Source organism: Anopheles merus, unplaced genomic scaffold, assembly GCF_017562075.2.
Source record: "Anopheles merus strain MAF unplaced genomic scaffold, AmerM5.1 LNR4000283, whole genome shotgun sequence".
Lineage (NCBI taxonomy): Eukaryota > Metazoa > Arthropoda > Insecta > Diptera > Culicidae > Anopheles > Anopheles merus.
The window spans coordinates 14058-35232 of NW_024427863.1; the positions used below are offsets into that span (position 1 = coordinate 14058).

Here is a 21175-nt window from a genome sequence, read left to right on the forward strand (position 1 = left end):
TCAACAGGTTTTTGATAAATATCTTTGAAACTATTCATGCTATCCAAAAACGATCTTCGAGAGCTAGATTCAGCAACTCAAAATATACTTAGAAAAAGGTTTTCGTATTTTTGTTTTTTTTCATGACGGGTTCAGAAACTTTTTTTAAATTGATAATATCATCAATCTTAGCAATGCGGCTTTTTTGCGCCGTTTCTTCTGAAAATATTATCTATAGAAACTTTCACGTGTATTTTCATAAAATATTTGAAAAGTAGTGTAAATTTTAGAAAATGGTGAAATCAATAACATAGTAAGCAAATATTGCAAAGAACATACAGTTTTTCATCATCATGAGCATGAGTCCCACCGCGTGGAAAAGTAACACACCCTTCCCTCAGCAGCGTTGGCATTGGACTGACCAAACCATGGGGAATTGTTCGGGTCCCGTCAACTGAATGAGAAAACCCCGCTGCTTCCCATCTTCATCGATACATTCGCTCCGCGCACACACACATCTACACGCGCTGTGTTTGCAGCTGTAGAACTTGATACAGAATGCATGCGCTCTGGCACAGAGTAAAAGGTTCGAGCGACTTCGGCTTTGTTTGTTGGGAACAACCACACGAGGGAGCTCGTGGATACTCACGAAGGGAAAATCACTCAAATCAGAGCGAGAGACAGATAGAAAAAGCGAAAGGTCAATATAAAATCTTCGGCTTTTGACCGTTGGGATGCTACCTCGATACATATAAACGAAGATACTGACCTACCGCGATACTCGACGTCCAGTTGTGACGTGTACGTACGATCATCATACAACATGGTGACCGTATCCAAAATCGAACATACTAAAACACTGTACCCTAAACCCATGAAAATTTTTGAGAACTTTTAATGAGTTCATCAAAAATTAATATTATTCTCAACGTTACTTTCTTTGCTTGTTTCCACAGGCATCGACTAGCGAAATAAAATAAAACAGTTATACTTCGTGCCTGCATGAATCGTTTAACTGATATTTTTTTCATTTTCTCGCTTTCTGGGAGAATGGTGTATTTATGGAAGTTTTTATATCTCTCCAATTTCGAACGGGATCTTACAAGTTTATCCTTTGCTTCATATATTTTTAAGATGGATATTAAGACGTGTACATCACTATTATTCCATTAGCATGTATAGTCAATCATGCACTTTTAAAACAGCTTGTTGTTGTTTAATAGTCTTCCAGGTCGAAACAATCATTATCCAATTCATCCAGCTGCATGCTTTGAAAGTCTACCTTATAACGAAGTATTCCTGTAAAAAGTGACAAGCAAATTACACATTATCAATAAACAACCGATCTATTAATTTTGTTTGGAAAGAATATAAAAAAATATAAATCTAAACAATTAAACTAAATATATTTTCTAACACTAAATAGGGTAAATGTACCAATAGTGGTGCAATTTGTAGTGGTACCGATGTGTTTTAATGGATTTAAAGTGTCAGGAAGGACAATTTCTGAATATTTTAACACATAGCAATTGAAATATGTTTTATCTTCGCAATCACAACCATTTTCACCAGGAAACACATCAAATTTACGAAAAAATACATATTTTTGTGACTGCTACGTTGTACCTATAATGGTGGTATGGTTCCTATGGTCGTATTGAGTTCCTATAGTGGTGGTAAACAAAGATGCCTTCAAAACAGTGTATAATATCAATTAAATTTAGTTTCGATGCTGTTTTCGTATGAATAGCAAGGATTACTGCCATAATATTGGTTTCTTGCGTAATTTGATCGTATAAAATGTATAAATTTGAATAAAATGAATTTGAATAAAATAATATCATTTGATAACAATTATGTTAAAAAACTAATAATTGCTTTGTTATGTGGTCATTTAGAATGTTAACAAAAATATGAGTATAGTTATAAAATCCTGAGGATTTTGGAAAAATGTTGACACATTTCACAAAATAATGGATTTTTCGGTCACTCAGTAACGGAATGGCCCCATTTAACTTTAAAACCCTTTGTAAAGGGCTAAAGAACATTTCACACTAACGTAAATAACTTAATTACTTTTAATTTGCCATATGAACCACATTTTAGTGCAATACCACCACTATTGGTACTAGCACCACTATAGGTACATTTACCCTATTGCGATACAATAAAAATATAAAATAAAGTTATACAATTTGAACATAAACTAGTAAAAAATTGTACATCATGCAAATTCATATCATCCTGGAAGTAACATAAATGATTTTGGTGAACGGAATTTCAAACAATAATCTCTTAAAATGTTTGGTGTTATCAGCACGTTAATAAGCTATGTTCAATGTCATTTTCAAATTACATACATACGACATTGCAAAACGATTATCGTCACTCAACATACATAGTAACTTACAGGGTTTTACAAGTCAGAATCGAATGTCAGCAAAACAATTTCAGAAGCACAAGATTCAGTTTAGCTGTCAAAAGTTGTTGTTTCACTGCACCGATGCTATTTTTCACAAGCGCAATTTGATTTTTAAATCGCTCAAGTTGTTTTTTTTAGAGGCCTTTTGCATCGTTTTGCAAATTCAAACATGTATTTTGAGATTATATGATTGAGATCAATGCTGTTATGCGTTTAAGCATTATATTTATGAAATATTACGTATTTATGGTAAAAATTGCGATTTTCTGTGCAAAAGGCTTCATAAACATTGTACATGTTTACATACGCAAGTGCTCGTAGCTTTTTACACAGAAAATATTATTTTTACAATAAATACGTAATATTTCATAAATATAACGCTATAAACGCTCTAAATAAATGATTTGTATACAAATAATCTCAAAATACGTGATTTAATTCGCAAAACGATGCGAGAGGCCTCTAAAAAATCAACTTAAGTGATTTAAAAATCAAATTGCGCTATTGAAAATAGCATCGATGCGGTAAAACAACAACTTTTGACAGCTAAACTGCATCTTGAGCTTCTGAAATTGTTTTTCTGACATTCTATTCTGACTTGTAAAACCCTGTATCACAATTCCCAATAATACTTATTCCTCGTCCCCCTTACTTTTCCTTATAAGTATCGGATCGATGTTCCAATAAATCCTCCAAAACATTACTCACTCCCTTTAATAAACGCAGATGACATATAATCGTATTTCCTCAGACTCTTCCCCATACGAAACAAGACTCAAACTACAAAAAGGAATTGTCAAGTGTAACCAATGGTGGAGATCAATTGGCTTTCAAGTGGACTCAGATACACATGTTTTCAGATACGTTCGAATCGCAAACCGCTTGCTTCGAATCGCATGCCACTACAATCGAATGCGTGCACCCATGGTTGAATCGCGTGCCAGTACGGTTGAATTGCATTCCACTACGATCGAATCGTGTGCCGCTACCATTGAATTTTTGAAAGCAAGAGCATAGTTAACTGTTTGTTAACTGTCACTTCAAAAATAAAGGGGTTTCGAATCATATAAGGGAATAGTTCAATCACTTAGGGGAATGTTGCAAATCGGTAGGAGAATGTTGCAAGCAAGCTGTGGATGTTTGCAATCACTTAGGGGAGTTTTGCAATCGATTAGGGGAATGTTGCAATCCTACTGTGGAGCTGTCATCAGAATGTGGGTGCCGGTCAACCAAGTGGAAGCAATAAAATAAGTAGCGAAATCTCTCGCCTGCATGAACAAATAGATACAGGGAAAATGCATTTTCAACACTCGTATACATATACAACGCACTTGTGACACATACAATTATTACGACACTTCTCCTGCAATAGTTTTATATTAAGCGATTACTTAGTACAGTAGATGACCGCGAACTGAGATGTAAACAAACTCCAGTTAGCGAACAATATTCGATGAATTTATTGTTTTCAGTGGCTTTTACTTGAACGAACATATTACTTTTTTCATTTATGTTTATACAAATACAGGGGTCGAGGATTATGAAGAGATGTTCAACGAGTTGTAGTTTTGTTCAGGCATATAATACACTCTTTCAGCAAGATGTAAAATTGTTCGGAAGTACAGTCAGAAATGAATACTTGAACGCCTTTTAGTTGGCATGCTTTCTAGTTGAACGCTCGATAGTTGGATGACAGTTTAATTAAAAAGCATGCGTTTGTATGGGAAAGCCGGGTTTTGAAAATTTTACAAAACTTTCATGGCTTGCCGAGAAAATATTCATAAATTTTGTGTATGGAAAAACGTACCAACTAAAAAGCACATACAGTCAGTCCAAGAAGTATTCGTCTAGCTGAATATTTTGCAGAAAAAGGCGAATTATGGCCGCAATAGGCATGGAATGGTAAAAGTAATCATGGGGTTTGGTAAAGGGGCCATCAATACACATGATTTGCTAAAAAATAAGCATTAAAATAGTGCAATAGTAACCAAAATACATACAAAACTAAAAAAAGTCGTTTGATGGGCGCGCAAAAAGTATTCGTCCATCTAGCTTTTTAATTATTTACGCTGGACAAACACTACGTAGACGTGAATTAAATTTATTATTATCAATCTATTGGTGACTTCCTTCTAAAATAATGCATTTCTGTTGTTTCAATTGCACTTCAAGCGGCCAGAGAGGCACTATAGGCGGGGAAGTTAAATGAATGGAGCATGATGGCGAAAATCGTATCTTAATCCTGTGCATAACCTATCCTACCAATTTTTGAAGGTTACAAAATGTGTGGGAGGCCTCGTTTCATCATTTGATCAGAGTTTGGCCATTTTTCTGACACTAATAGAGTGCCAAACTGCCATGTAAGCAGCCATTCTTGACGGTTAATCTAACGAAAGAAGTGGTTTAATGTCCAAAAAATTAAATTTTACCAAGGAATCAGTGCATTTTCTGATGGCCAATAAGATCAGGAAAAGAGATGGGTCATATTTGGTTGCTGGGTCATGCTGCATTTCATCGTAGCTGGTCATGTAATGACTTGAATGAGTGAGTTGTAACAAACATGTTTTATTTGAATAATACCATACGTAGAAAGTGGCCAAATCTGTTAAGGTGCATGAAATAATTCAGGAATTTATTTCAAGTTAGGCTTTACTAACATATTAACACATGTTTAAATCCCCAATCGTGACTCGAGGGTGGAGACTACGGGAACCATCTTCTATAAGTCAACCCAGATCCTGGCATACGCTGATGATATAGACATCATTGGTCTGCGGCTCTCCTATGTAGCAGAAGCCTACCAAGGGATCGAGCAGACGGCAGAGAACCTCGGATTGCAGATAAACGAGGCAAAGACCAAACTGATGGTGGCAACATCAGCGGGCCCGCCAACAAATAATCAGAATCTACGTAGGCGTGACGTGCAGATAGGTGAACGCACTTTTGAAGTCGTCCCACAATTCACCTATCTTGGGTCAAAGGTCAGCAACGACAACAGCATGGAAGCTGAGTTGCGCGCAAGGATGCTGGCTGCCAACCGGTCATTCTACAGCCTGAAAAAGCAGTTCACCTCAAAGAACCTGTCGCGACGGACGAAGCTGGGACTATATAGTACCTATATAGTACCAGTACTCACATACGCCTCTGAGACATGGACACTGTCCAAATCTGACGAAACCCTCTTAGCCGCGTTCGAGAGGAAGATGCTCAGAAGGATACTTGGCCCCGTATGTGTGGAAGGACAATGGAGGAGCCGTTATAATGACGAGCTATACGAGATGTACGGCGACCTTACTGTCGTACAGCGTATAAAGCTCGCCAGGCTCCGGTGGGCTGGCCATGTTATACGCATGGAAACGGACGACCCAGCCCGTAAAGTCTTTTTAGGCCGTCCACAAGGACAGAGGAGGCGTGGTAGGCCCAAATTGAGGTGGTAAGATGGCGTGGAGGCGTCCGCCATTAAGGCCGGGATAACGGACTGGCAGACGAAGGCGCGAGACCGTGAGCGGTTTCGGACTCTCCTGAGGCAGGCCAAGACCGCAAAGCGGTTGTAGCGCCGGATAAGTAAGTAAGTAAATCCCCAAGGTCATACGGCCGACGTCTAACATAGCGAAAACAGTCTACTAAGAAGCAACATCAAAATCTCGTGTAACGGTAGCATCATGGAGTCATGATACTAGGGCTCACTGAGGTAAGGTGAGCTAGAAAAATTAATTAAAATGATAGGAGACGAGATGGGAAAACATATTATACAGTTTTTAAGTACTTTGAGTCCCAGTTCTGAGAAAATTTACTTAAAATGTATCACATGTTTCAAGCACAGTCGAGCTGACGAACATACAGGGCATTGTTATTTGCCCGAAACGCCAAACCAGCTGAAACCAAACTGATGAAAATGAATTAGTAGTCTCTCAATATGATATATGTTGTCATTTTTTCAATTGAACTTTGACACATAGTCCGTAAATGCAATATTTCTACCAGAGAATAATTGGAACAAGTCTTGTAGGATGCGTGGATCATAAATACGTCTTTTTAAAGGTTTAAATGAGTTCTTGCGTTGTGCAAGTAGTCACCAATAGTCATAAATGCAATAAAAAACATGATCAGGACATTTTATTATTCCATAATAACCACTGTTTTCATACGCATATTATGCCAAAAGTCTAATAGACGAATACTTTTTGCGCGCCCATCAAACGACTTTTTTTACTTTTTTACGTATTTTGGTTACTATTGCACTATTTTAATGCTTATTTTTAGCAAAACATGTATATTGATGTTCCCTTTATCAATCCCCATGATTACTTTTACCACCCCATGCCTATTGCGGCCATAATTCGCCTTTTTCTGCAAAATATTCAGCTAGACGAATACTTTTTGGACTGACTGTATTCAATAGTTGGCAGTGAATCGAAGTTAAACCGGTGAATTCAGACTGTATGCGTTTATGTTCGGTTATACTGTAGATCTATCATTTTCGTAACCCATGGCCGCAGCTTGGATCATTCTCATCAGTAGGCAAAGTAACGGTTTTCTAAAAAAATATGCTGGTTTCAAGTAATGTATGCATTAAAAGATTGGGGAATGATACCAAATTTCCGAATATGTCAACGAATACTTCCTAACAATACTTTATCTGAACAAAACTACAACTCGATGAACGTATCGATATACTACTCGAATATTCTGTAATAGCAATTTGCGAGATAGTAAAGCAATAGCAAACGTGGGCAAATAAATATTGTGTGAAAAATGGACATTTGTGATGACTCCGGATGTTTCATGATTTGACGTTTAAGTGTTTTTAACTAAGAAACACTTCAGTGAGCGAAAGCACTCCAGTTAGAGCTCATCTACTGCAGTGCTCTCCAACCTTTTTAGGATCACGGACCACTTGGCTTTGAAAATAGATTTGCCGCGGCCCATATATATTTAAGACGTACATTTTTAAGACGTAGGCTTAGTTGAAAGTTTTTGACCAAAAATGTGCTTTTAATCTTATTCTAGAGATGCCTGTTGAAAATGTAATATTGATTGTGGGGAAAAATAGCACGATATGTATTGTAATAAGCTTTTCAAATTAAAAATATCAATTCTTTCGCGGACCTCATCTGTTAATGCCACGGACCACAAGTGGTCCGGGGAACACAGGTTGGAGACCACTGTTCTACTGGATCAAAGCTCTTATTTGCCTGAGCGATAATTAGAATCAAAGAAATGCTCCATGCTTATCGCTCATGATCTTGATTTCACATCCGCACCGAAAAACGCTCCAGAAACACAAATGAGTTTACTCAGTATGCGACATTTTGCTGGTTATGAGAGGTATTTGTTTAGCATTTAGATTTGCTGGCTATACGAAAAACTCATTATAAGGAGTAGTAGTAAACTTCCTTCGAAAACTAGGGCACCTCATTGCCTAAACATTTCAAGGCATTTCAAACTTGAAAGCATTGTGTATGGGCTAAGGACAGTGCTGCAAAATGTAGCGAGCATCATGCGATGGTGACTACCGAAAACAAAGCCATCACGCTGCTTTTCGATAATAATCATTAAAAGCGCTTCATGATATGCCGAAGATGACATTTGAGTGCTTGCGCCAAGCCTGATACTCTGACTGACAAAGCTGAGCTGAAAGGCCTCTCAATTAACACGCCGACCAAGCTTTCCAAACCTGTGCTGAAAAATATAACTAATAACATCAACAAAACTAATGTGATCGGGCACTATCAAACAGCTAATGAGACCGGAAGGGTGATATTTTTTCAACGAATTTTTGGTCAATCACTAGGTCGTGATATTTTGTCTGGCGGTGATGATCGCGACGGTCATGACCCGCTTGCGAGTGGTCCCATGCAACGAAATCGAAATGCCCTGGCTTTTCCTGCTTCGTTGGGTAGAAGATGAAAGCATGTTGATTGTCTTAGTTGGAACAGTCCGAAGTCGTCCGGAGTTGTCGGGGCAGACCGAAGTCTTCGTTTGGAGTTAGCTGGTATCATCGGAATCGGAATAACAAGCTTTTTGTAGAATTCGTTGGTAGTGATGGGAAAAACGGCTCCGAAGCCGGAGCCGGCTCCGACCGGATCCAGACAATTTCGGAGCCGGCTCCGGAGCCGGCTCCGCACCAACGGCTCCGAAGACGCACCAACGGCTCCGAAGCCGGCTCCGCTCCGAAGTTTCAATCGAGGAAATCCGTAAATAGCGGAATAGGTCATGTTTAAAAGAATTTATCCAAAAAAACCATCGATTAGTTTTGAATATTGTTAAGAAAGACGAGACTAACAAATGCTACACAACGTCATGCATGTCAATACTGCAATCATATCGTGTGTTAGCTTCCACACGTGCGAGAATATATATTCGTTTTTATATTACGCTCCGCAGCCGTTGGAACGGAGCCGTGAGTGCAGAGCTGTTAGTCCGGAGCCGGCTACGGAGCCGTTGGTGCGGAGCCGTGGATGCGGAACCGTGTGTGCGGAGCCAGCTCCGGAGCCGCTGGTGCGGAGTCGGCTCCGAGAAAAAATCGGAGCCGGCTCCGGAGCCGTTAGTCCGGAGCCGGCTCCGGAGCCGTTGGTGCGCTCCGAAACGCCCATCACTATTCGTTGGTCCTGACTCACTTATCAAATTGCATCCCGATCGGTCCACCCGTTCTCGAGACATGCAAATCTCAAATTCCTTAACGCCATCCAAAACTTATATTTTGTCTCCGTTCTGGTCGTATTTTCGTATTTTTCTATCGATTTGCCGATACGACTCTTCATTAGAAAATAATTTTCTCCACGCTCGCTGCAAAACGTTGATTTAAATTCGTCAAATTCAAAGTAAAAAAAAGAAAATTTTTATTCTTTACTCTATTGAAACTATTACCTCATGAAATGACCTTCGCGATGATCACCGACCGAAAAAGTCACGACCAAGCTATTGACCAAGAGTTGGTTGCAAAAAATCCCCAAGCAAATCACCAAGCATGTGATGGTTGCACCCACTGCTTGAGTCTCTCCTCTGATCTTCGCAGTAGAGCTCGTGACGCTGATATGATTTTGTTTCAGTCGGAATTTGTCATTACCATGTCAGTGATATTTTGCAGAACTGCTCACAGTAAAAACAAGCCATGACAAAGCGACTGTCCAAACGTTGGTTGTTAAAATGTCACGAAGCATGTATTGGTCACACCAACTGTTTGAGTATCACCTCTGTTCATCACAATTGAGTACGTGATGCTTATATGGATTTTGTTTCAATCAGAATTGTTTAACCATCAACAGTGACATTTTGTAGCACTGGCTAAGATTGACACTGTATCAACGAGTAGGAATCCTCTTTCACGATTTAGCAAGCTGTTTTCGCTGCGCAAAACGCTCAAGGTTTTCGGAAAATCATTGCTTATCATGACAAGGTAGTCTGAAGGAAGTTAAGCAACTTCGGGGCGAACATTTTCACCAGAGGAAAATCAGCTGTTGCTGTGCCAAAAAAAAGCGGAATACAGCTGGAAGAACATAAGCTTCGTCAGATTTTGAATGTTATGTATTTAGTCATTTTTGCATCGTATTGCATTTAAAAAATCAGCTTTCTCATTTCGCTCATTCACACTTCCATTCTGTATCACGTTTGATATCATATACAAAGCTGGAGATGAATTAAATCTATCGTCCAGATAGGGATTATGTTTCGTTCAACGTATTAATGTAAATTTAAACGTTAATTAAAAACTGTCCATTCTGTATCACGTTTGGTATCATATACAAAGCTGGAGATGAATTAAATCCATCGTCCAGATAGGGATTATGTTTCGTTCAACGTGTTAATGTAAATTTAAAAAATTTTTTTTTTAGAACGACAAGTTTATCGATTTCAATTCTGAGGTGTTTGACACAGAAGGAAACATAATGATATAAATTGTATAGGTTATTATCTCATATCCGCAAAATCCACGTAAATGAACAGTAAAATCGCGCGAAATCGGCGCCAAACGAAAAATTCCGCGCGAAAATCAAAATCCGCGCTACCTGTGGTAATATTACTTAGATTAGGAAATTATTACCCAAATGTAAAAAAATGAAATTTACAACAGTAAGACCCAAATTATAAAGAGAATGTGAAACAAAAAGAATAGAAAAATAAACAACATAATTATACATTTTTTTGTGTAACAATACCATATAACACATGCGCTAAAAACTGTACTATGTGTGAGAAGAATTAAAAAAAAAACACAGCAATTGCAATCCATTCACATTGCAATGATCTCAATACACTACAAGCTAAAAAATGCAAAAATTTAATAAGTTTTGAGATAAAAAAAATACCTTAGCTCAAATGGCAGTAATATAATATTTTCGATTTTGAACCACAAATTATGAGTTAAACCGCGTAGCAAGAACCAACGTGTAGGCATATTACTTAGCTATAAAGCCAATATAAGGCATCGATCACCAAATTGGTCGATACGTTAAAAAAATATAAGACAAATAAATAAAGGACATCCTTTTGTAATTAATTCTTCGTAGTACAATTATGATGAGCATATAGTGTATGCTTGCAATAGACTATGAATGAAAAACAAATTAATAATCATCTAAATCAACATCATCCAATGGTTCATCTGCTTGTAAGGATTGGAAATCCACTTTATAACGGAGAATTCCTGAGTAAAATCGATAAAAATAGTGGAACGAACAAACATAAATTTTTAGTACAAGTCCATAATTATACGAAACCCGTGTGAAAGCGTTGAAAAAGGGAAGAGAAGATTATGTAGCAATAAGTTAGCAATAATAAGTAATAATACATAGATATATATATATATATATATATATATATATATATATATATATATATATATATATATATATATATATATATATATATATATATATATATATATATATATATATATATATATATACACGTTATTACGTACCTCCTATTCCTCCGAAACCACGTACAAATTGACTACCTTCTTGTGATTTATCCGTAATAATTTCCAACGTAGCCCCAAAACACTTATAGTTGTTCGCTAACCATTCAAGCAGAGGCTGCGATTCGACTAATTCCATCTCAACGCCACTCTAAAACCAAGAATAACAATTAATAAATAAAATGTAATTATATTTCAATGAAGTAAAGACATGTTATAACCTCTTTATCAGTGAAATGAGATTTGTCCTTTTCTTGCTCGGGTGTTAAGTGTAATACTGTCGTAGACGTTGCGCTAGCATGATTCTTTAAAACGTAACGCTGAATATCTAAATTTTCCCAGCATATAAGTGTCTCTACAGATCCTAACTCCAGGGCCTTGAGAGTATCTTCCACACCAAAGCAGTATTTGCCAGTATCCTACGACGTATGTACAATGCATTACTAGACATCAAAATTTAGTTAAAAATTTAATCTTACCTGAGATATTTCATCAAAATATCTACCAATAAGTTTTTTTTCTTGAATAAATTTAACATTTTGTAAAGACTCAGCTGCTAGCTCAATAGCTTGATTAAAACCATTCTCTCCTCCATAAGACACATCAACAAGTTTTATAACTTTTGATTGCAATCTCTACAAAAAATAATAAATAAAACAAACATTGGTTTCACACAAAAACGAAAAAAAACTGACATACTTACTGGATCGAACATATCAGACTGGCTAAGTTCAGTTTTAAAGTCTGCACTACCGGCCAAAATCAGTCCGGCAATGTTGGGTTTATCATTGGTAATGAACAATTGTGTTGCAACCTCAGCAACTTTTCGTACGTAATTGTGACGTTTTTCCATTCGCAATCTTGCAAAACGCAACGCCGACTGTCCACCACGCCCATGCTTTTTCGGTAGGTCGACTGTAAATTTATGAAGCACCTCACGAGTGTTTCCCTGCAATAATGAATCCGGTATTTATTTCAAATGCTCAAATGCTAATTTACTTATTAGCAACATTTATAAAAACAATTTACCTGCAGCGTGCCAAACAGAGCTCCATTACCATCCATAACAATAAAGCCGAATTTATTGTCATCGGCCAGAAGTGCAGTTAGTGCTTCAGTGTGAAATTTGTTATCACATAAATAAAGGGAGGTATTGATTGGTTTGAACGGTTCAAAATCGATGTTAACCTTTTTTTCCTTCCCCTCTTCAGTCACGATTGTACCACAGTAAATGACTAATCCATTTGGAGGCACTTTGGTGTATAGTTTTAATCTGTGTTGAACAGACGTAATTGCGCCGAGAACGGATAGACGGTTTACACGGGATTTAATATTTGATGCGGTTCCAAACTCATCGGCCAGCATCTTGCTTACGCGACTGATTTGATCCTTAGGAGGTATGATTAAAGAAATCATACTCGTTCCATTACTGCAATAACAAAAGGACCGCTTGCTATGGAACAGGCCAAATAATAGCTTCGATTGAAAGATTTTCCTTACCCTCTGGCCATTTCCAAGCTCTTAATGAGCTTTTTGATCTTCCAAATCTCCACATTGCGATCGGCCGATGTTTCATCGAAAGACATGTTGCTGGAAGTCTCTTGTATAGCAAAACCTGTTCGAGACTATTTGTAGAAATTTTGTTCACACAAAAGGGAAATATATGATTTACGGCTTATGAATATATATGGTCACGATATGGTGGGGCTTCTAATGTTACTATGCAGATCTTATTGCAGATCTCCAATCGAAATCATTAAATACCACTAGTTTCTAGGAGTTGAGGGAGTTGTCTAAGGAACTAAACTTATATTTTGAGGGTTCTACTTTTGCTTTGAAAAAGATATGACACAAACGAGATAAATTGCTTTATGCTCGCGGTATAAGAAAATGTCATTCGTGGCACAAATGACGTAAAATTAAATTTGAAATGTCTTCGCAAAGTCTGGCTTTTATTCCATCCTTGCTTGATTGTATTTTTCCCATTTTCTGACAGCTGCTGTCATGTCATTTTAACAAACATTACCAACGTATTGGTGAACTGTCAAATCAGCATAACTACAATTAATCTCACTGACACCATGCATGTTTAACTCACTCAGAGCGCTCTTATGTTCTCCATGATTGATGAATGCTAAAAAAATCAACTTAGCAAGCCACACACTCACTGCACTTGATCACAGTAACTAATCAATATTAGATTCAATAACATATGGTCCACAGTTGGAAGTTTTAGCACTGACTGCCAATGTGAAAGTGCAAACAAAATAGCAGCGCAATGCTCTTAAGATTTTGTGACTTTTTTATATGGTAGATTTCCTGGATCTAGTAGGCATTATCATATCGGTTTACGTCAATTTGTGATTGCCTCATGGACAAGGACAAGCCTCATGGCTTTAAACAAGAGGAAGGAACAGCAATTGAAATGAAAAAAAATAAAGAAACAATTCGCACAATCACTGATATCAGTGTCTAATGTACGATTCACTTACGATAGGATTTGCAACAAAGTTATCCCAAGGACACAAATATATCGCGTGCTATATTGATAATTTAGTTGAAGACGACGATACAGGTTACTCTCACATGTGGTTGGCCAAGAAACTCGTGTGTTTTACGTATAGCTGTGTGTTTGAAGAACGGGTCAAGCCTAGGTGCTTCAAGCAGATTAGGTGGTGGAATACCAAAATAAATAAAGCAAATAAGGTGGTCAAAAACACCTTTGAGAGCACCAAGGTGTATGAATATGCCAAGATAAAAGCAGTGTTCTGGCACCCATCGAACACGACATCCAGCTTGAGCAAACCGAAAAGGTAGCGGTAATTCAAAGTGGCCAGATTATTTTTTTGGTTTTCGGTAGGCGCTTCAAAATTTTATCGGTAGTTTTCGGTAGGAGTTAAAGATTCTTTCGGTAGTTTTCGGTAGGTTTTGAAAGTGTTGAGCGGAGGGGGGGGGGGGGTTGTCGGAGATGGAAGTTAATCTGTCCCATGAAGGGCAGCAGCACGAGAAAATAACATCTTTCATTTATTTAAAGGAGATAGTTTAGATTTGGATCATAGCGGCCACATGAGGCCTTTCTGAAAAATCAATCTGAAAATTGTACTAGGGAATTTAACCCAACAAATGATTGGGACGCTCTGGCAGCAATCGAACGCGATATCGAACATGAAAAATATATTGGACATGTTCGATGTGATAACCCCCACATCGAACATGTGAAGTCCTGTACATTTTTCATGTTCGATGTCGTGTTCTATTGCTGCTAAAGCACCAGGTTACATTATCTGTCAAATTGCATATAAAATTTTATCAGCGCGTTCGATTTCATGAAGTGCAGACACGGTCCAAGCTCCCGACCACGCTGGTTTTCGCTGGTCTTTTCGGGGATAATTCGTTAACGAATTATCCCCGAAAAGACCAACGAAATACAGATCATTTTCGGGGATAGTGAACACACGTGAAAGATGAACCCATGCAAAAAAAGCTAAAAATAGAAATGAACATTCGGGATTCACTCCCTCCACTCATGTTCCAATTCATGATCATGCTTCATCCTTGATGGTACCAACCACATCGCTAGTTCTACTTCGAATCACTTTGCCAGTTGCGCCACCATATCATTATTCATTATCGTGCTACTTACTGGTTTGTTTGTATGAAGGAGTACTGATACTAAATGAATTAAAAGAAATAAATAAAACAATAAAAATAACAGATTAACTATTAAACACGCATTTCTAACAATGAGTAAATGGGTTTGAAGTTATTGGAGCTGGATGTTTTAAAAATTAAATAAACTTTAAATCATCAATAAAAACAATAAAAATGGAATTGAAATCAGGTCGACCATGGTACAAACCATACACCATTAACATTTGACCATAACTACTTCATGAACATGAATTGTTATCTATCACTTTTAAACCCTTCAAATATAGTAAAATGAACAAAGAGATGTGTAAAAGTTCATCGAGGCGTGTGAGAGAGTAGGGCTGATGAATAGAAAGAGATGGCATGAGTTTGTGTTCATTATCCCCGAAAAATTTCGCTTGGGGGCCTTAACAGGTTAACAGGTTAACAGGACAAGACAACAGGTTGGCTGATAAGTCCCCGGTCTAACAAAGAAAAACACATTTTTTTTGTCAAAATTCGTTTTTATTATTCAACATAGTTCCCTTCAAGAGCGATACAACGATTATAACGACCTTCCAATTTTTTGATACCATTTTGGTAGTACTCCTTCGGTTTTGCCTCAAAATAGGCCTCAGTTTCGGCGACCACCTCTTCATTGCAGCCAAATTTTTTGCCTGCGAGCATCCTTTTGAGGTCTGAAAACAAGAAAAAGTCGCTGGGGGCCAGATCTGGAGAATACGGTGGGTGGGAAAGCAATTCGAAGCTCAATTTATGAATTTTTGCCATCGTTCTCAATGACTTGTGGCACGGTGCGTTTTTGGTCAAATGTGAGCTCGCGCGGCACCCATTTTGCACAGAGCTTCCGCATATCCAAATATTGATGAATGATATGACCAACACGTTCCTTTGATATATTTAAGGCCTCTGCTACCTCGATCAACTTCATTTTACGGTCATTCAAAATCATTTTGTGGATGTTTTGATGTTTTCGTCGGTAACCACCTCTTTCGGGCGGCCACTGCGTTCACCTTCCTCCGTGCTCATTTCACCACGCTTGAGTTTTGCATACCAATCAATTATTGTTGGTTTCCCTGGGGCAGAGTCCGGAAACTCATTATCAAACCAAGTTTTTGCTTCCGCTGTATTTTTTCCCTTCGGAAAACAGTATTTTATCAATACACGAAATTCCTTTTTTCCATTTTTTTTCACAATAACAAAAGTTGCTTGACAAAAGACGCTCTGTCTCACAAACTAATTGACATACAGACATCAAATTTTGACACGAATCATTTGATGGTTGGTACAGGCGGTCCCCGAGATACACGGTACCTCTTATACGCGGATTCGGAGATACGCTGTTTTCCAAATTTGACAGTTCTTTGAGCAAATTGTACTGATTTGACACATCCACTGTGAAATACCAAATAATTACCGTATTGATCGATTGTGAAATACCATTTCATAAGGTTTAAAACTGTTCAATTCAGTAGAAACATATCAAATAATTAATTTGGTGGCTTAAACGACCCCCTACTTGCAAAATTGCACGAAAATTAGTGATATTTTGGCGGGAAATCACGAGATTCGACTTACGCGGTAATTCGAGATACGCGGTATTTTGCGGCGTTTTTCGGTCCCCATCAACCGTGTATCTCGGGGACCGCCTGTACTATATAAAAATAATATGCATTTAATACTAGCGGCGCCATCTATGTGTCAGACCGGGTACTTATCAGCCAACCTGTTAGTTGTCTCTGTCGAACTTCTGGTTCTGGTTGCTAGTGATTTCCATATAAAGTTAAATACATTAAGTGATTTTGGAAATGGTTATATGACTTTTTGGTCAGTATTACGAAAAAATCTGTGATTTTCGGTAGGATAAATGAAAAATCGGTAGTTTTAGGGGGCTCATCTGTGAATCGGTAGGCATATCAAAAATCGGTAGGAATACAGATAAATCGGTATTTCTGGTCACTCTGGCGATAATTGCTACTGCAGGCGTGCGCAAGGGGTATGTATTTAGAAGGTTGATTATTGCTGCTTTTGCGCATTGTGGGAGATCTGTAAATCCCTGCATACAAACTTCATATCAGAGCGGTACTTGTTCCAACGCAATGCATTGCGTTTTGGCCAAAATGTATGGACTTTGACAGACGCATACGTTGACGACGCACGACGCAACGTTAATGTAGAAAAAATTCTATTTCGACGCACGTCGTGATGCGTCTGTCAAAATGGTTTAACCATATCGGGTGAAAATTGATATTTTTCAAGTTAAATTGTTTCGATCGCAGTTTTGCGTGTAATTGGACTACTAAATACCCAAATAACCAACATACCGAAAACGTCACCAATTTCCTGTACTAAAAATCCAGTTGCATCGAAAAAAGCCAAAAAACTGTCAGTTTGGTGGGTTAAACCACACATCTACAGAAGCGGCCACTTCAATGTTTGTTAAAGTCAGTTTTTTTTTATGCACGGGTAATTCATTTACTCAACATGTATCACCCAAAAATGTGTTTAATTGTGCAAAGGAAGCATAAAACTTGTGTGTTTAAGTTCATTTGTCGTTAAAAATATTTGTGTAAGATGTGGATGTGTGTGTTTGTTTACTAGCGAATGGACTCTTTCATTTCGCTGGTCAGTGCACCGTTTATTTATTAATAATATTACCGAAGTTATACTGTGATGTAAGTGAATGAGGTAAAGTAATCGATGTGTTAAAATCATGTTCAGCATATTGACCTTAGCCCGCACTTGATCCATCTTTTTCTCGTCAACATGTTTGGAAAAGGTGGGCCAAGCGTGGGCAAGGTCAATACACCTTATTAGAACTGACAGCTTCAGTTGTTCTAAAATTTGGTGGGTTAACGACTGAATGGACCACCGCTAACCCACGTGGGTTTGAAGTGGCTTTACAGTGGGTTAAGGCCGATTTGGTTATTTGGGTAATATTATCAACAACAAAGTACAGTAGAACCACCAACAAACCGACGTGACACTTCGAACAAAATGAGATTCAAAAGTTGTCTCCTTATTTCAAATGAAAATACAGTCCCCAAATAACCAAATCGTCCTTAACCCACTGTAAAACCACTCCAAACCCACGTGGGTTTGTGGTGGTCGATTCAGTCGTTAACCCACCAAATTTTAGAACAATCGGAGCTTCCAGTTCCGATCCGATGTATTTATCTTGTCCACCCTTAACCCACCTTTTCCAAAAATGCTTTGAGGAAAAGTTTGGTCAAGGTTTGGTTTAGGTCAATATGCTGGACAGGATTTGAACTCCTCGGTTGATTAAATTTATTCACTTACATCACTGCACTTCAACTTAAGCAATATTATTAGTCTATAAACTATGCACTGACCAGCGAAATGGAAGAGTTCATTCGCAAGTAAACAAACACACATATACACATATTACACATGAATGTTTTACAACAAACCAACTTAAACACACACGTTTAATTGCTTTCTTTGCACAAATAAATAACATTTTTAACACAGGTGAAACATGTTGAGCAAATAAATTGCCCGTGCATAAAAATCTGACTTCAACAAAATTGAAGTGGTGGCTGCTTCTGTGGCCGTGTGGCTTAACCCACCAAACTGATAGTTTTTTAGCTTTGTTTGATGGAACTGGATTTTTAGTACAAGAAATTGGTGGCGTTTTCGGTATCTTGGTTATATGGGTCTGTTCCCGTGATTTGAGTTCCCGTCCTGAGTTTGAGTTCCCGTTACACGGTTCTCGACTTACGCGGATTCGGAGATACGCGGTTTTCTAAATTCGACATATTAAATGGAAAATCAGTACAATTTGCTTCAAGTTCGGTATAAATTGCATTTTTGCTAACATACTGAACCGAAATAATCAAATCGGCCTTAACCCACTGTAAAGCCACTTCAAACCCACGTGGGTTAGCGGTGGTCCATTCAGTCGTTAACCCACCAAATTTTAGAACAACTGAAGCTGTCAGTTCTAATAAGGTGTATTGACCTTGCCCACGCTTGGCCCACCTTTTCCAAACATGTTGACGAGAAAAAGATGGATCAAGTGCGGGCTAAGGTCAATATCAAGGTTATTAGACTCTATACAGGTTACGACAGAGCGTTTGAGAGGGTCACCATTATGGATACCTTGTTTACAACTTTTCTGTCAAAATAGATGCCGACCAGCTGTTGCTTGGCACGAGCAACATAAATAAGTTTACAGAAGACGAAATTACTGCTACAATTATTCTTCATGCTAACTAGTTATATCATTTATAGAATATGACTTCTATGTTGGATTGGTTAATGCTAAGTCAATTTTGCTTACATGCCCTGGATATCGTCGGATTGTCTCATCAGTTTCAATTGTTCTACAGGTTTGGTATTGCTGTCCTAGCTTCAGTGGACGAGAGTTCATGCCGTCCAGCAGCAACAGTGTCCAAACTGGGTTATTGTGCTGTCCCAGATGCTGCCCCTCGTATGAGAAGTGGCCAGATCCCATGTCGCTTCGCGCATAACAGCTCGTCCTTTATTCGGATTGGAACGGACACGGAACAATTCAGTGAAAGAGTATCGATGTGATGACACCCTTTTGACGATGTTGGTCAGGGAACCTGTGATGATGTGGTGCAAAAAATGCTACCGGCATCACTTTCGTTCCGCTATTGCACTTGACCCGAACTAGGACCGCGACGGCACTGACGAACTTGCGGCAGCGGTGATGATGCGTATCCCTCCTTCGAAATTGCGGTGCTGAGATGATGATAAGGTAGAAGCTTGTGTGGTATGTCCTTACTAAAACACTGCTTAAGCTACACCCAAGGTGACATGCATTATCGTCCCCCACAGGAATAAGGCTGCAGCCAAAACGGAATGAATATTTGTTTTCTTTGAACTGGAACGGCAACAGTGGCAGCATAGACGATCGTCTCGAACATGACGACTGCAACGAACCGACATGGAACCGCGGACAATAACTTAAATAACAACTATGCATAAGCACAAATATACTTATAGTTTATTTCCTAATTATAATTGTTACAACAGGACCGTTCAACATTTACTCCCCGGCTCAGCCACTACTCTTCCTTCACAAGTGCTCTTCTCGGTGACCCTCATATTCATCTCTTTCTCCTTCTCTTTGTCATATAATTTGTATGAAAAGTGAAATAATGTGGATAGGGTTTATCTGCCTCTATCAAACATGAAAAATATTATGACGTCATACATGTCAATACTGCAATCACATCGTGTGTTAGCTTCCACGAGAAGATATATTCGTTTTTGATTAGGCTAGCATGCAATGCTGTCTCTATTGAACCGTTAGTTCGGAGCCGTTGATTCGTCGACGGCTCTGGAACAGTGGACTCGCAGCCGGCTCCGCAGTTGTTGGAATGGAGCCGTGAGTGCAGAGCTGTTAGTCCGGAACCGGTTGCGGAGCCCTTGGAGCGGAGCCGGCTACGGAGCCGTCGGAGCGTAGCTGGCTCCGGACCCGTTAGTCCGGAGCCGTTGGTGCGCTCCGAAACGCCCATCACTAGATCACAGGACTGTTCTTGGACGGAAAGAATCTCGTGTGATGAAATTCTACGAGAAATTAAAAAATAAAATTATTTCTTTTTCATTTCACTAAAATATGAATCAAATTACCACGTGCTGTTAGAGACTGGTTTGATGTTAATCTACGGTTAGAAACGTGTCGTTCGATATGATTTTTTTTATGTCCAGCCGCTGCATACATTTTCCGTCCAGCATATGCTCACTATCTGGCTACTTCATCCGCTTCTTTATCGGCTCTCCCTTATTGCTTATACACACATGATTTTGCAGCAAACTTAAGTTAATGTCCTGAGATCGTTTTCCGACGTAACGATTTTTCAACTCGTACATGTTGGGTCTTAATACGATAACACACGAATATTCATAGCGGAATCCCTTCTCCACTTTCTACACAAGTCCAGTAGAAAGTACATAATTAAAATTAGATTTACAATAATTGAACAATTCAACCTAAAACATCGTACTATTGCACGATTGCAATCCAGTTGCAATCAGTCGAATTGTAAACAAACCAGTCCAATTGTAAACAAACCATTCCAATTTGTCTGTCAAAATTTTTCATTCATTTTTTTATTGGAAATCGGCCAAAACAGGCTTTTGTCATAACCTGTATAGAGTCTAATAACCTTGGGTTAAACCACACATCTACAGAAGCGGCCACTTCAATGTTTGTT

The 21175-nt window shown here is 38.4% G+C and overlaps 1 protein-coding gene and 2 long non-coding RNA genes across 6 annotated transcripts; 1 reads left to right on the forward strand and 2 right to left on the reverse strand.

The window, feature by feature from the left end:
- Positions 1-986: 986 nt before the first annotated feature.
- LOC121602062 (eukaryotic peptide chain release factor subunit 1) lies at positions 987-13978 on the reverse strand. 4 transcript variants are annotated; one of them, XR_006006271.1, is made up of 9 exons: positions 13814-13978; positions 12822-12946; positions 12351-12750; positions 12025-12270; positions 11801-11956; positions 11543-11740; positions 11325-11472; positions 10711-11048; positions 987-1278 (listed from the first exon to the last, which is right to left on the reverse strand). XR_006006271.1 is itself a non-coding variant. In XM_041930835.1 (8 exons), the coding sequence occupies exons 2-8, from the start codon at positions 12905-12907 to the stop codon at positions 1196-1198; spliced, it is 1317 nt and encodes a 438-aa protein (XP_041786769.1). In that variant the 5' UTR covers positions 12908-12936; positions 13814-13976; the 3' UTR covers positions 987-1195. The 4 variants fall into 4 exon arrangements, 3 of the variants coding, with proteins under 3 accessions (XP_041786769.1, XP_041786767.1, XP_041786768.1); XM_041930835.1 differs by lacking the exon at positions 10711-11048 and having other exon boundaries at positions 12822-12936; positions 13814-13976; XM_041930833.1 differs by lacking the exon at positions 10711-11048 and having other exon boundaries at positions 13814-13976.
- Positions 13979-19037: 5059 nt separating this feature from the next.
- LOC121602063 lies at positions 19038-19973 on the forward strand. The gene is made up of 2 exons (XR_006006272.1): positions 19038-19728; positions 19794-19973. It is a non-coding gene; the product is annotated as an uncharacterized LOC121602063 (long non-coding RNA).
- Positions 19941-21054, reverse strand: LOC121602064. The gene is made up of 2 exons (XR_006006273.1): positions 20592-21054; positions 19941-20528 (listed from the first exon to the last, which is right to left on the reverse strand). It is a non-coding gene; the product is annotated as an uncharacterized LOC121602064 (long non-coding RNA).
- Between the last annotated feature and the right edge of the window lie 121 nt (positions 21055-21175).

What these genes read in the sequence shown, in the direction of transcription:
- LOC121602062 (XM_041930835.1), bottom strand. Translation starts at nt 12,907, where the DNA reads ATGTCTTTCGATGAAACATCGGCCGATCGCAATGTGGAGATTTGGAAG. An exon ending in AGCTTGGAAATGGCCAGAGG is followed by an intron (nt 12,751 to 12,821) that starts GTAAGGAAAATC and finishes TTGTTATTGCAG; the next exon opens with TAATGGAACGAGTATGATTT. An exon ending in ATTTTGATGAAATATCTCAG is followed by an intron (nt 11,741 to 11,800) that starts GTAAGATTAAAT and finishes CATACGTCGTAG; the next exon opens with GATACTGGCAAATACTGCTT.